This window comes from Podarcis liolepis (assembly GCF_965112155.1).
Source record: "Podarcis liolepis genome assembly, chromosome: 7".
Classification (NCBI taxonomy): Eukaryota; Metazoa; Chordata; class Lepidosauria; order Squamata; family Lacertidae; genus Podarcis; species Podarcis liolepis.
In genome coordinates, this window is record NC_139561.1 from 11,545,446 (window position 1) to 11,561,818 (window position 16,373).

The 16,373-nt window shown below is 46.8% G+C and overlaps 1 protein-coding gene across 20 annotated transcripts in view; it reads right to left on the reverse strand.

The window, feature by feature from the left end:
* HSPG2 (heparan sulfate proteoglycan 2) overlaps nt 1–16,373 on the reverse strand; it is a 210,720-nt gene that overhangs the window by 75,462 nt on the left and 118,885 nt on the right. For 11 of the 20 annotated variants that reach the window (XM_083514543.1, XM_083514541.1, XM_083514558.1 and 8 more), the window contains 8 exons: nt 15,127–15,318; nt 12,793–12,843; nt 10,530–10,625; nt 9,818–10,063; nt 8,095–8,193; nt 7,068–7,151; nt 2,885–2,977; nt 1,816–1,896 (listed from right to left, as the gene is read on the reverse strand). In XM_083514543.1, the coding sequence (XP_083370669.1) occupies nt 1,816–1,896; nt 2,885–2,977; nt 7,068–7,151; nt 8,095–8,193; nt 9,818–10,063; nt 10,530–10,625; nt 12,793–12,843; nt 15,127–15,318 (942 nt within the window). The remainder of the gene's footprint in view (nt 1–1,815; nt 1,897–2,884; nt 2,978–7,067; nt 7,152–8,094; nt 8,194–9,817; nt 10,064–10,529; nt 10,626–12,792; nt 12,844–15,126; nt 15,319–16,373) is intronic. The other 9 variants (XM_083514549.1, XM_083514548.1, XM_083514552.1 and 6 more) reach the window with 4 other exon arrangements.

A 16,373-nucleotide genomic window follows, 5' to 3' on the forward strand; every position in this document is an offset into this window, starting at 1 on the left:
CTGTGGGATGGAATCCATTGGCGCAGTCAAATGCAACATTCCTTATTTCTCTAGAGTGGGCACAAGCAGGGGGATATCCAGTCAGGGTAACTTGCTGTTCCACTGGTCTGGAACTTTCTCCCCCTACATGTGACCTAGGAGATGATGATGATGATGATGATGATGATGATATAGTATTTATTCCCTGCCCATCTGGCTGGGTTTCCCCAGCCACACTGGGCGGCTTCCAGCAAAATATGAAAATACAATTATTCATCAAATATTAAAAGCTTCCCTAAAGTGGGATGCCTTCAGATGTCTTCTGGAAGTCAGATAGTTGTTTATTATCTTGACATCTGATGGAAGGGTGTTCTACAGGGTGGGCGTCACTACTGAGAAGGCCCTCTGTCTGGCTCCCTGCAACTTTGCTTCACGTAGTGAGAGAACTGCCAGAAGGCCCTTGGCGCTGTCTGACTCCATAAAAGAGCTGAGTCATGCAGTCATTTTCTCAGCCGTTTTATCTTTCTATTGACTTGCTGTTCTTTCGCTGGCATGCTGCTCTCCTGCAGCCATTTTGTTATCTTAATGTAAATTTTGCTGTTTGCTGGCTCTCAGTTCAGTCTCCATATGAGACAAACTCACAGTTTCTTTATGTAACTACCAAGTGAAGCCTGCCTTTCAGGGATCAAATCGTGAACTGAAATGTGACGAAACTTGTTACTTTACTCAGAAAGACTCTCGTGTCTTTATTCTTTTAAAAGGGATCAAAAGGGGACACCAGTAATAGACTTAGCTAAGAGATTCATATGAATCTGCAAACTAGCTTCCAGCTATATTGAGGGCAATCTTCTCTGCTACATCTCTTACTAGTATGAGTAACGGAAGAATAATACTTATTCAATATATCCTTTCCTACTATCCTTAACATTTCCACACATGTACCAGCAGAAAGCAGAGAAGAAGTTAAAGCTGACCAAAAGTCCAGAGGTAGCATTATTATTCATTTACGATGGGGTGGAAGGTTCACAGGCTATGAAGGACGTGCTCACAAATTTATTGACAGCTGCACGAATTATGATAGCTAGGAAGTGGAAGGGGCAAGCAGAATATAAAATGGAAGAACGGTATAAAGAGGTGTGGGATGTAGCTATTAATGATAAATTAACATATGCCATTAAGGCAAGACAGGGAATACGCAGGAGAAATGATTTCAGCAAGATATGGAAGATATGTTTGTAGAATTTGTATTGTTAAAACAGAAAGGGGTCAAACCATCACAAGAGGTGTTGAAATTTAGAGAGGTTGGATTAGTTACAATGGAATGGTCTCGGTGGTGGGGGGCACATTTTTACATTTTTATTCTTATTTATTTATGATTATTACTTTGCGCCACACACACACACACACACACACACACACACATACATATATATATATATATATAAGAAAGCGGGGAAGGGGCAGTAATGGAAGTGGCTTCACTGCAACTCTTCCCTCCTGAGTTTTCCTGCAACTAAGTCTAGTATTCAGAAATATTGCAGTCTCTGACCATGAAGAAGAAGTTCTTGCAGAGCCAGATAAGCTCATTTTGTGGGCACAGCAGAGGGACAGGACAAGTGGCAATGGACAACGGAAACAAACTACAGGGTCCGTAAACTTAGAGCCATTGCTCCTCCAGCTGCTTTATTTAAGCCAGATTCACCCACGTTCTCCACCAAAGCAGTGTCAGTGTTGCCCGGATCCCCACCTCTCTCCCCTTCCCAGGTATATGGGGTGGCTTCATTGCCACCAAGAGAAACATGGAGCTCAGGTGCAGACGGCAAAGGGAGGCCTCACCTCCTGGAAGATGACCTCAAAGCTCTTGCGTTCCCGAGGCCGCAGCTCCGACAGGTAGGCCACCAAGGTGATGTCGTTACCCTGGGGGGGGGGGAGACACCAAAAGAGAATGTAAGAACATAAGAAGAGCTGGCTGGATCAGTCCAGTATCCTGTTCACTGTGATGCCCCTGTCAATAGCTCGTCATGTGAAAGACAACAATCCCATGACTGCAATCATGGAGCAGGAATTCTAACAGCCCCTAAGAGAAGCCCTCAAAGAGGATTCAAGCATGGGATCAACGCTCCTGTAGTTTCCAGCAACTGGGATTCAGAAGCGTTGCTGCCTCCTCCCATGAAATCAGAGCATGGCGCTTGTGGCTAGTAGCCACAATGGCTAGTAGCCACAATAGCTAGTAACCTTATTCAGAAGGTAAAGGTAAAGGACCCCTGGATGGTTAAGTCCAGTCAAAGGTGACTATGGGGTTGTGGTGCTCATCTCACTTTCAGGCTGAGGGAACCAGCGTTTGGCCACAGGCAGCTTTCCGGGTCATGTGGTCAGTAGGACTAAACTGCTGCTGGGGCAACAGGACACCATGACGGAAACCAGAGTGCACGGAAACACCGTTTACCTTCCCACCGCAGCGGTACCTATTTATCTACTTGCACTGCCATGCTTTCGAACCGCTAGATTGGCAGGAGCTGGGGCAGAGCAACGGGAGCTCCCTCCGCCGTGGGGATTCGAACCGCCAACCTTCTGATTGGCAAACCCAAGAAGAGGCTCAGTGGTTTAGACCACAGCACCACCCGCATCCCTTTTCTTACTCACATGATATTTCTGCTAGTGGCTGCTAAATCCCCCCCCCCCAAAGACCTTTATCTAGTTGCCTCCAAATCAGAGGCATAAATAAACATTTATGGGAGTCGTGTATGTGGGACTCACGAGCTTCCTCCAATCCCAGAAATGAGGGCCTCTGCTGCTATACAGGTCCCGATGCCCAGTGAATTCCAGGGGATGCCCCCCCACAACCTCTCTAGCTAAACCTGTAGAAACCCAGCCCTCTCCTGAGCAAGCAGGGACTCTTCCTTACAGTGATCTGCACATCAGCGTCCGGCAGTGGGGTGCCTCGTCCTCCGGCATTGTAGGAAAGGGTGTAGCGAAGGCGCCCCCCGTAGGATCCAACCTGCAAATGTGGGGCGAGAGGGGTCAGGTCATTCCACCTTGATGCAGGTCAGGGGCCGCACCCCCGCACAAGTGTCATGCACCCATTGTAAGGCCCACGTTTTGAAATTTTCAACTTCGTAAAAAGTGAATTTCCCTCCACCGTTGCATTTCCCCCAAAATGGTTGAGCACATGGTTCTTCTCTTCCCCCTGCTGCCTATTTCTTTTTTTTATAATATTTATTAAGATTTTTAAAATAAACATAGAATTATAAAATACAGTTCACACAAATAACAATTTAAAAAATAAAGAGAGGAATAAGACAAAAAGAAAAAATTATATAGACAAGAGAGGGAAAAATAATAATGATTAGATATGTAAAAAAAAGAAAAAACAAGCATAAAAAGTTTAAAATTAATTCCATCCTTCAATCCTCCTTTATCTCATTATCTTGATTCTTTGACCCCCTCACACCTCCCCTTTTGTATTCCCATTTAAAAAGTCCTTTCAGCAAATCCTTACCCTCTGTCATTTTTCATAACTCTGTGTCATCGCCTATTGTAAATATATATTTCTAAGTGTTAACAATCTATACTTGCATGCTCTTAAAAAACTTTTAACCAATACCACTTATTTTCCATCCAACATCATTTTAACTTTCCTTAATTTTACAGTATTTCTGCAGGTAGTCTTTAAATTTCTTCCAATCCCCCTGCCAATCCCCCTGCTGCCTATTTCATCCCCACAACAACCTTGCAAGGTAGGGCAGACTGGGAAATTTTTAATAAAATTTAAATCAAGTAAATAGGAAGGTGACTGAACTGAAACGCAAACGAGTAAGACTTCTCTAACCAGACCCAGTTTATACGAAGCTAGATACAATATCATCACATTTCATAGAGTCAAGTAATAATTAAAAAAAACAGACTTTGGGGAGTCTTTCAAAGAAATTGCACCCTGTGCATGGTGGCAAACGACTTCTGGGGCTAGCATGGCACCCCCAAAAGCAACGTGCACCCCCTTTATGCTGCTGTTCACTCGCCTACTCCCTCCCCACATTTTAAGTTCTTCTAAAACACAGAAGTCATCAGGAAGGTGTCTGCCTCAAGCAGTAGGGAACCTTCTTCTGCCCAAGGGTCTCCCTTGGTGGTGGGTGGGGCTAAAGTGGGAGGGACTAAAGTCATAAGTGGGTGGGGCCGTCGATGTGACTGACTGGTGCCGCAGAGTCTCAAGGGCTGGAAAAAGAACCTTAGAGGGCCGGGTTAGGCTCCCGCGGCTGGAAGTAACCTGCAACCCTGCTCCAAAGATTTGCAGCTTCTTGGCGCAGAAAACAAAGAGGGCTCTGTGCATGTGCGAGGACTTCAGAGGAGCCCGGAAGCTGCTGGATCAGGCCCTGTAGTCCAGCACCTTGTTTTCCCAGTGGTCAACCAGAGGCCCATTATGGGAAGCCCGCAAGTGGGACCTGATGAAAACAGCAGCCTTCTCCTCACTTGGGATTCCCCACAGCTAGTTTATTCAGAGGCATTGCGGCTTCTACAGGTGTGTCTATATAAAAAAATTCCTTCCAGTAGCACCTTAAAGACCAACTAAGTTAGTTCTTGGTATGAGCTTTCGTGTGCATGCACACGTCTTCAGATACACTGAAACAGAAGTTGCCAGATCCTTCTATATAGTGAGAAGGGGGGGAGGGGTATTACTCAGAAGGGTGGTGGGAATGGGTGATTGGCAGATAGCTGAGATGAGCCTGTTGACGACTCTTAACGACTGCAATAGGTCTTACAGGAAAAGGCAAGGGGTGAGAAGGTGAAAAATGGCTTAGTCATGTATAATGAGATAAGAATCCAATGTCTCTGTTCAGACCAGGTCTCTCCATGGTTTTAAGTTTGGTAATATAATAATAATAATAATTTATTATTTATACCCCGCCCATCTGGCTGGGCCTCCCCAGCCACTCTGGGCGGCTTCCATAAAACCAAAAATACAGTAAAATCACACGTTAAAAACTTCCCTGAACAGGGCTGCCTTAAGATGTCTTCTGAATGTCAGGTAGTTGTTTATCGCTTTGACATCTGCTGGAAGGGCGTTCCACAGGGCGGGCGCCACTACCGAGAAGGCCCTCTGCCTGGTTCCCTGTAGCTTTGCTTCTCGCAATGAGGGAACCGCCAGAAGGCCCTCGGCACTGGACCTCAGCGTCCGGGCAGAATGATGGGGGTGGAGACGCTCTTTCAGGTATACTGGACCGAGGCCGTTTAGGGCTTTAAAGGTCAGCACCAACACTTTGAATTGTGCTCGGAATTGAGTTGCAATTCATTGTGTCTATGCGAGAGATGAAAAGCTTCACTCCCCCCCCCCCGCAAAAAACCCCCCACACAGAGTGTTCTCTTTGTGATCCCCCAAGGCACGACCTTCCCTTTATTTTTATTTTTCCCCCAAAAAAATTTATTCATTTTATAACACAACTAAACAACACAAACAGAAAAACAAACAATACAAACAAATTCTTGTCTTATCGAATTTTTTCTAAACATTGTTAGGTGAGCTTCCCCTAGTCCCCCCTATCTGATATTCATTTTACCTCATCTTTAGCAGTTTACATATATCATAAGTTTCAACCATTTTTTAAATCACACTTATTTTTACCATAAAAATCTCCAAATTTTATCCCTTACAAGAAATACTATTTTAAAATACACTATCTTCTACTTCTAACCCTACAGCCTATATCCACTTCCAAAGCTATTCATCATCATCAGTCTTTATTACAGTCCAGAGACCCAACAAATCATTACAAAGCAATGCACAATTCATACCAAAAGCTATTCTAAGATTTAAATATTAACATATCTTGCTTTACGACACAGAGAGGTAGCCGTGTTGGTCTGCCATAGTCAAAATAAAAAAATTCCTTCCAGTAGCACCTTAAAGACCAACTAAGTTAGTTCTTGGTATGAGCTTTCGTGTGCATGCACACTTCTTCAGATACACTTCAGTGTATCTAAAGAAGTGTGCATGCACACGAAAGCTCATACCAAGAACTAACTTAGTTGGTCTATAAGGTGCTACTGGAAGGAATTTTTTTATGTTGCTTTACGACCTTCTCTTTAAAGTTGGCACAGGGGGCACAAAACTGCAGCGTCACCATTCATTTCACAGAATTGTGGAGTTGGAAGGGATTCCGAGGATTGCCTAGTCTCACGGTTCCCAACGTGGGGGCACACGCCCCACAGGGGGGGCAATTTGATTTTTATGGGGGACAATTTGAGAATGAGTTATTAACAGTTCATGGCCTTTTAGGCGTCCTCCACGTGAATAGGAGTTCACTTCTTGAATAATAAGAATTCTATGTCACGGGGAAGGGGGGGATCAGGATTTTAGAGATGCTTAGGTGGGGCATGGCCAAAATAAGGTTGGGAACCAGTGGTCTAGTCCAGCCCCCTGCAATGCAAGAATATGCAGCCGTCCCATACAGAGATCGAACCTGCAACCTTGGCATTATCGGCACTGCTTAAAGTTTTAAGTGTATGCTTATCGCATTTATAAATTTTAAATTTATTGTTGTACATTGTTTTAAATGTTTGTTTTCCTTCTGGGACTGTACCCCCAAGTGCGTTTTATAAGCTGGTCTCCGACCGTAATAAATTATCTATCTATCGATCTATCTATCTATCTATCTATCTATCTATCTATCGGCACCGTGCTCTCTGTCCTCTTTCAGAAGAGCACGAGGAACAGCCTGCTGGATGAGGCCAATGGCATCCTGTTTGCACAGGGGCCAACCTGATGTCCCCATGAAAAACCAGAAAGCCGGGCTGGAGCTCAAGAGCAACTCTCGCCCTCCTGTGGTTTCCAGAAACTGATATTCCAAAGCATTGCTGCCTCTGCCTCTGTGCAGGCAGAGCCCTTGTGACTAGAAGCCCCTTCCCTCCTTGATTTTGTCTCATCCTCTTCCAAAGCCAGCAAAGACATTGGCCATGTGCCTCAGCGCTGTGCGAAGGACTTTCTTTTGTTTTGATGCCACCGCCATGCAAACAGACACACGCACAGAGCCCCCGGAATGGCTCTCATCCCTGCCCCTCACTCCCCCCCCCCCAGTCCATGCAGTTAAGATTACCTTGTCCCCCAGGAAGGGGTCCGGCAGCTTCCAGTAGAAAGCGATTTCGGGAAGGAGAGAGAAGCCCTTGTAGAGTAACCAGTACTGAGACAGAAGAGGAAGATTCAGAGGAAAGTGAGGGGAACAGCTGACAGACGAGGCAAATCTCAAAGCACACTGCTCCACAACATGTGCCACAGCCAGCCAGGCACCACAGCTCAGAGAGAGAGAGAGAGAGAGAGAGAGAGAGAGAGAGAGAGAGAGAACCACCCACTGCCCAGAACGTGCCCCAAACTCTAAGCCCATGGGGTGGGTGGGGTGGCACAACCACCCACTGACTATCACTCAGCCACCCGCTCTCCCAAAGAGCTGTCGCAACCACGTTCTCCATCTGCCTGGTTCTCTCTGGCTGCTTTGGACCACAACTCCCATCAGCCCCGAGTTGTGAATTGCAAACACAGTGTCAGGCTTCTGGAACTTAGCTTCCTCCCCGCCCTTTGGCAGCAGATAAGCAGAACAAAACGAAAAGCGTCTCTTACCAGTTAGAAATTTTAATGATCACAGCAAGAGAACAAAGAATCCATTTCCTAGGAACGGCGGTGCTCCCAATTAAGGGTTTCGCCCACTTCCTCCCTGGTCACCCACTTCACTTCCGCAACTTGTAACCTGATCTAGCAACCGCTGTGCTTTCTGCGCTGCCACCTTTCTGTGCTGCCAAACATGAGCCCAGAATCATAGATCTGGAATGTTCCCCCATCATCCAGTCCAACCCCTGCCAATGCTTGCTTTGCATCTTCTAGATGAACAATGCCAAAAGCAGGGTGAAGTCCAAAGCAAGAGGGAGAAAAGAGGAGCTAGCTTTGGTACCAATGGCCCCTCAAATTCCACACAGATTTTGCTTTTTTCAAAAATGCCTTCTAGATATTCTTGAGGGGACGCCTTTTTCTGCCTCTGCTCTGGACAGCTGTGTGGCAGAGCTCTCCCCTTCTCACACACCTCTCCATGCCAAAGCTCCATTCGCTGCCCACTCTGCCCTGCTTATGGGTACCTTTTTAGCCTCAGACACCCTGAGGCGGTACTGGGAGGAAGAGAGCAGGTTGCTGGAGGAGTCTGAAGACCTTCCGCCGGGGATTCCTTGTCCCTGGGGCTTGAGGCCAAGAGAAGATGTTCAGTGAGAGAGGTAGAGAGAAGACAGGAAGGTAGTGGGGAGGAAAGGGAGGATGGAAGGATAGGAGGAAGGAGGGCAGGAAGGAGGGGAGGAAGGAAAGGCAGACAGAAAGTTGAAGGGAAAGATGGCAGGGTGGAGGGAAGGAGAGAGAAAAGGAAGGAGGGAAGAACAGAAGGAAAGATGGAAGCAGGCAGAAAAGGAAGTGTTATGTACTGAAGTTCTCACCCTGGGCCAGCAGGGGGATACTGTAGATAGTTATGCAAATAAGGGATCGAAAGTGACATTCAGTGATTGGATAGTTTTAGAAAATTGTTACAGTTACATTATACTGGAGCTCTATATAAGCAGGCTGACTGAGCCCTTCAGTTCAGTTCTGTTCTGGCCTGTGAATAAACAAGAGCTGTTTGAGAAATCGCTGTGTCGTCTGATATGTTCACCCACAACTTAACAGGAAGATTGTCTCCTTTCCCCACACAGGGCAGATAGTCAAAGCTGGGGGGAAATATGGGAGAAACATATGTTCAAAATGTTGTCTGTAAGAATAAAAGAAAATTATTATAAATTAGTTTGGAGATGGTATCTAACACCAGTCAGATTAAATCAAATAAACAAGGAATATTCAGTTTTATGTTGGAGGGGATGCCAGGAATCCGGGAATTATATTCACATGTGGTGGGGGTGTAAACATTTTTTTGGCAAAGGGTGTTTAAGGAGAACAGAAATCACTATTTTAAGGTGGGTAGCAGTGTTGGTCTGCTGTAGTCGAAACAAAATAAAAAAAAATTCCTTCCAGTAGCACCTTAGAGACCAATTAAGAGACCAACTAAGCTGTAACTAGAACTATGGAAGGCACCACATTGAGCTGCATGAAATGGAAGAACTCACTATGTTAAAGCTGACTGAAAGTCTAGAGGCAGCAGTATTACCAATTTACGAGTGGAAGGTTCGCAGGCTAGGAAGGACTTGCTCACAAATTTATTGACAGCTGCACAAATTATGATAGCTAGGAAGTGGAAGGGGCAAGCAGAATATAAAATAGAAGGGTGGTATAAAGAGGTGTGTGGGATATAGCTATTAATGATAAATTGACATGTGCCATTAAGGTAAGACGGGGAATGGGAAGGAGAAATGACTTTGAAGAGATAAGGGGGCGTGTTTGTAGAATTTGTACTGTCAAAACGGAAAGAGGTCAAACATCGCAAGAGGTGTTGAAATTTTGGGAGGTTGGATAGTGACAATGGAATTGTCTCGGGGTGGGGTGCACATTTTTATTCTTATTTATTTCTGATTATTACTTTGTCAAATGAATGAATGAATACATAAATAATTTTTTTTAAAAAAAAGAAAGAATAGGAAGGTTGGGCAAGACAAAAGGATGGAAGGAAGGGCAGAGGGAAGGGAGGACAGAATCCCTGGAAATGGGAATAAGACATAAGCTCTGAGCCCCTCTCCCCCACCCCGTGGCTTGGCTTCCAAACCCAATATGGCCCAGAGGAGTATGATTTCAGCCAGTGTGCTGGCAGCAAGCAGGTGTGCCCCAGGACAGGGCCAAGCAGGGAGACCCAGGACTCCCCTAAGAAGCCAAGGAAGGGCAGGGATGTACCTGGGAGCCGGGAGCAGCAGCAAGAGAAGCGGGGAGCAGAGGAGCCCTGGCCAAGGAGGCAAAGGAGCGAGGAGGGCCAAGGTGGGCTGCCTGGGCAGCTGAGGGGGTCCACAGTCCTTCTGGAGGGGGTTTGGGGGCGCCCACCTCCTTCTCCTTGGGAGGAGGGGGTGCCCTGCGGGAGGAGGCCTGCCAGCGAGACAGCATCTCCCAGATTTCAGCATCACGTCTCAACTGGGTTTCCTGCACCTGAAGGATGGAGGCGAGGGAGTCAGGGAAGGAAGAAAAGGGGGGGGGGGAGAGAGAGAGAGGCTGACAGGCAGAGCAAAAGAGGACCTGCAGGCCCAGTACAGAGAGGTAAAGGACTCCTGGACGATTCAGTCCAGTCAAATTCGACTATGGGGTGCAGCACTCATCTCCGCTTTCAGGCCGAGGGAGCCTGCGTTTGTCCACAGACAGCTTTTCTGGGTCATGTGGCCAGCATGACCAAACGACTTCTGGCCCAACAGGATGCCGTGACCAGCGCCAGAGCGCACAGAAACACCATTTACCTTCCCGCCGCAGTGGTACCTATTTATCTACTCGCGCTGGTAGGCCTGAAAACGGCTGGGCATCCTTGAAAAGGACAGAGCTCAGAATGGCTGCCCAACCCAGGGCGAACGCCGCTATCCACAGCTGGACAGATCCCCGTGGAGCCGGCTTTCGCACTCGTTACCTGGGTGGCTCGACGGACCCGGCCGCCAGAGCTGGGGATCCTGCCAGCTGCCACGTCCTTCCTCAGCTGCTCCTCTGTGAGGGATGTGGAGTTCTGCTGGGGTGGGACACGGGCGGTGGGCATGTTGAAAGCTGGCCGGCCTCTCGCCTGGCCATGCAAAGCTGACAGCCTCCCCACACCCAACTCCCTTGAACATTAACTGTTGCCCCCCATGCAGAGGCTCTCCTGTTTGGGGGCTCGGTATGGGGTGCCCATGCAGGGAAGGGAGGGAAAGGCAGACAGGAACACAATAGGAGGGCAAATGGCACTCCCCCCAATTTGCACGAAGGGTAGGGGTCTGTTTATCTTAGGAGGCAGCACACCACAGACTTGGGGGCATGCATTGACCCCAGCCACGCCACACCAGCAGACACTCAAAATTACAGGAGCTGTTAAAAGAGCTGGAGCTCATATGTGGTGGTCATGTAAGATGACAAAGTCATTTTGGGAATTAATATACAGTATAATGAACTGGGGAGAAAATGTTTGTAAAAAAAAAACCAGAAGCTTTTCTCTTAGGAATTACAGGTACCAACATTCCAAAAGACCAGAAAAGACTGTTTATGTACGTGACAACAGCTGCAAGGATGCTACTAGCCCAAAGATGGAAGGAAACAACAGTCCCGAACTGCTGGACTATGCTGAAATGTCAAAACCAGGGGTCAGCAAACTTTTCCAGCAGAGGCCGGTCCACTGTCCCTCAGACCTTGTGGGGGGCCGGACTATATTTTGGAAAAAAATATATGAACAAATTCCTATGCCCCACAAATAACCCAGAGATGCATTTTAAATAAAAAGACACATTCTACTCATTTAAAAACACGCTGATTCCCGGACCACCAGTGGGCCAGATTTAGAAGGCAATTGGGCCACATCCGGCCCCTGGGCCTTAGTTTGGCTACCAATGGTCAAAACTGACCGGGAGACTCAGGAATCAAGAAGATAAAGACTTTAAAGAAGAATGGGAAAAAAATTATAACTTACTTAGAAGACAATTGCAAACAAATAAAAACATCAGCTGGACTTAAAAAATAACTTGTAAAGAAACAAAAGACACGGACAATTTAGAGAAATGAAAACTGTGGAAAATGTAATATGTAGTTTTAGAAAAAATATTTTAAGGACCCCATGTAGGGGACGGGGGGTGGGGTGGGGAGTCACAAGCTTCAGAGAATCTCATGTGTGGATATGTTAAAAGTTCTTCTTTTTTCCACTATTTTAAATTTGTTTGTGTAAAAACCGATAAAAATATTTGGAAAAAGAAAAGAAAGACTGGAGAGCTGTTGCCAGTCACTGTCGACAGCACTGAGCTGTTGTTATTTCTGCCATTATTTTGATTCATCACCCACCCTAAGGTTCCCCAGGGCAGGTTTACAATAATTTAAAATGCAAGATTAAAAAGGGTTTAAAAGAAATGGCCATCTCAATATAGGGTGGGTTGTAAAAACGTTTTTAAAAGCTAGGTAGCCCAGGGAAGTCTGACTCTGTAAAAGGCTGAGAAAGCTCTGTGGCTTCTGAACAAAGCATGGCAGCCACTTTGGCACAGATCCCAGCCAGAGAACATAAGAAAGGCCTACTTTTATCTGTCCTAAATCTTCCAACATTCAGCTTTCTCAATGCCATGCATAATAACTTAGATAAGTGGCCCTATTTGATCCTTTATTCTTTATTCTTTATCCTGATTTCTTATATATATGGACTCTAGTTGACTGCCATTGAGACTTGTATAAAATAATTGTTGTGCACTGGTATTTCATGTACCTTTGTACCATACCACTGCATATTTGAAACTACATTATTTCTGTACTTAAACGTTGTATCCAAACTTACTATTGCTTTAAAACCATCGTACTTACATGTTATATTTAAATTTACTACTAACTTCAACTGTGATTCTTAGCAGAATATACACGTTTTTCATCTCAACTCTCGAGTAGGAATTATTCCTTAACTGAAAGTTGTGGCCAGAGTTCTTGGTATATCTTTTTCAATGCATAATAACTTCACACAGTTCCATCACGTCACCTCTTGACTCGCCTTTCCTCCGAACTGAAAAGCCCCAAACACTGCAAATCACCTTTCCTCCTAGCGAGTCATCCTCCTGGGGCCTCCTGCCTTCGACAACCAGGCCTCCCCGTACCCCGGTTTAGAAGCACACAATACAATAGCATGCCCCAGAACCCAACAAGTCCATGCTCCGTTACGGGCATCTCTGCCCGCGTACCTTGTGGGCACGGCGCATCCGGGCAAAGTAGGTTTCCTTCTGCCCAACAGTCTGGGCAGGAAAGAAATGAGAGAAACGAAAACAGACAGAGAGAGAGAGCAGGTAAAGGTGGAGAGTTCATAGCCCATGCCAGACCCCCAAATACATTCAGACCCATCATTGTGCCCCTCCTGGGAACAAGACGCTCCCCCCCTGTCCAGCTTGCCCCCCAGTATTCTAGCCAGCTCTGAAGTGGCGCCTTTGTGCAACTCACGCGTAAGCCTGTGGAACTCCCTGCCACAGGAAGTTGCGACAGTTGCTAATTCAAGACGGGTTTGGGGGCAGGCGATGCGCTTATAGACAAATACACCACAAATGGCAAGCCTTGCCGGCGGCTTGTGAGCTGTCAAAACTAGGGATGCCCACCCCATTCCTCACAATTATATAATTCTAGAGTTGGAAGGGACCACTGAGGGTCATCGAGTCCACCTCCTCCAATTCATATTCGAAGGCAGGATTGTCAGAGGGTAAAGCAACAAAGGAGGTCTGCCTCCACAATCCTAACCGCCTACCTTCCTGGGTGTTGCTTCGTGGTTTCTCTCTCCTCCTCCCAGCCATCTCGAGAGGTCCAGAGGGTGGCAACACGAGAACGAGCCTTCTCTGCTTTTATTTTTATTTTATATACTGCGATGTTTTTACGTGAACCGCCCTGAGACCTCAGGGTATAGGGCAGTATGTAAATTCAATAAACAACAACAACAATCTCCCAAGAAGGAAGTCTCACTTTTCTGCTGGAGTGCCCTGATAACAGTCCCCACCCACTTCCAGCCCCGTGGAACGGCTTGCTTTGGGGGAAGGTTGGCACGGATGGGGGGAGCTTGGAGTACCCAGGATCCACACAGGCTTGTGCCACCTTCTGCTGGCAAGGGGCTGCATCATCACGGCCTAGGACCCTCGTACCTACGGGACCGCCTCTCCGGTATGCCCCACGGAGAGCCTCAAGGTTCATAAATAACAGCACCCTAGTGGTCCCGGGCCCTAAGGAAGTTAGATTAGCCTCAACCAGAGCCAGGGCCTTTTCAACACTGGCTCCGGACTGGTGGAACGCTCTGCCTCATGAGACCAGGGCCCTGCAGGATCTGATTTCTTTCCGCAGGGCCTGTAAGACAGAGTTGTTCTGCCTGGCTTTTGGCTTGGAGCCAATTTGATTCCCTCCTCCTCTTTCTTTTTTTCCTTTCTCCTCCTGTGATGAGTCTGCATTTTAATATTTTTATGTTTCAATATTTTAATTGCTGTATTTTAATCTTGTTTTTAAGTTGTATTCATTCAACTTGTTTTTATTATTGCTTGTTAGCCGCCCTGAGCCAGGCCGTGGCTGGGGAGGGCGGGGTATAAATAAAAATTATTATTATTATTATTATTATTATTATTATTATTATTATTATTATCTGGACCTCACTGTAAGAGGACATCCACAGGGGAACCCCTGAGTCTATTTGTGTGGTTTTCTGCTAGAAAAACCCTGGGAATGGGGACATAATAATAATAATAATAATAATAATAATAATAGGGAAGGGGTGGAATTCCTCCCTTCTTTTCCACCAAATCACCACCAGCACGTTTGTGTCCCACCTGCCTTCCAAAGAGCTACACTGTTCTCATTTAATCCTCACAAGAACCCAGCAAGGCAAGCTAGGCTGACCGAGGCAGCGAGTGGCCCAAGGTCACTCCCGCGAGCTTCGGGCGCCAGAAAAGTGAGGCTCCTTCTTGGGAGACGGCTGGGAGGAGGAGAGAGAAACCGTGAAGCAGCACCCAGGAAGATTTGCACCCTAGTCGCCCAGGTCCTAGTCTGGCACCCAATGTGCACTCTGATCCGTGCGCCCTCCTTGCTTGAAAACAGGCCGTTGCGCCGTGGCAGAACACTTGCCTTGCATGTAAAAGGCTCCGGGTTCAACCCCCGCTGGCAGCATCTTCAGGTAAGGCTGGGGGAGATCTCTGCTTAGAGTCCTGGAGAGCCACTGCTGCCAGCCAGTGTAGTGAGCTAGATGGACCCAATGGTCCGACTGAATCCTCATCGGCCTCCTAGCATCCTTCCTTTCTCATTGGTCTCCTTCTTTAAGTTGGTACCCATGGACTAACCTTCAAAGCCAAGGTTCTGCTGGCTCATCTCTCTCTGGAAACACCCTATGAATTCCCATCCCCACCCCCGGCCCCCAAAATCAGTGCCTTGGTTCACAACAGACCACGAGGAACACAATTCGAAGAGACTGTCCGGGGAGGATGACCTGACGCCACAGGGATGGGCTCAAGAACGGCAAGCGCCACTCCCTGCATCCCACAGAGCAGGGCTCTCACCTTGTCGCCCAGGTAGGTCTCCGGCAACTGCCAGTGGTAGGTTTCCTCCCCCAGCTGCCCAAAGCGGGCATAGGAGAGCTGAGGGCCCTCAGGGGACATCTCCACCGTGAAGCCGGTCTCGATCCGGGTGGTGTGTTGACGGTTGACCAGTGAGAATCCCTGGAAATTTCTGGGAAGGAAAGGCGTGGTGATCTGCGGGGAAAGAGCAGAGATGGCACAGATGATGATGATGATGATGATGATGATGATGATAATAATAATAATAATAATAATAACAACAACAATAACAACTTATTCTTATTTATGAATGATGATGATGATTTATTATTCATACCCCGCCCATCTGGCTGGGCTTCCCCAGCCACTCTGGGCAGCTTCCAACAAAATATTAAAATACTGTAATACATCATACATCATTAAAAGCTTCCCTAAACAGGGTTGCCTTTAGATGTCTTCTAAAAGTCTGGTAGTAGTTGTTCTCTTTGACATCTGGTGGGAGGGCATTCCACAGGGCGGGTGCCACTACCGAGAAGGCCCTCTGCCTGGTTCCCTGTAACTTGGCTTCTCGCAGGGAGGGAACCGCCAGAAGGCCCTCGGCGCTGGACCTCAGTGTCCGGGCAGAACGATGGGGGTGGAGACGCTCCTTCAGGTATACTTGGCTGAGGCCGTTTAGGGCTTTAAAGGTCAGCACCAACACTTTGAATTGTGCTCGGAAACGTACTGGGAGCCGATGTAGGTCTTTCAGGACCGGTGTTATATACACATTGCAGTAGTCTAAGCGGGAGATAACCAGATGGATGGCAGAGGGTCGCAACCAACTGCAGCTTCGATCTGCTGAACTGGGACTCTTACAGGTGCCACGTAAGACGAGTTCTGCATCGGTAAGAAACTAATCTTTGAGTGTGGCAGCATCTACACTCTGGAACCCCCTGCCTATTGACATCAGGCAAGGCGCCTTCGCTTAAAACATTTTTGGCACCTGTATAAAGCATTTTTCTTTAGGCAAACCTCCCCAGACACGTAGAATGTGGGTGTATGTTTCAATCTGCTTTTAGTTTATTGGTTTTATCATTTGAATGTTGTAAAGGTGTGATTTGGCTGATAATTTCATACTTTTGTTCAAGATTAAAATGCCTGTCAGCAAATGAAACTGATCTGTAAAAAAAGTTACTTGAAAAGAGAGAGAGAGAGAGACATTGAACATACTTTTGTAAACCAAGAAAATCTTTAATAAAACTACATTAAAA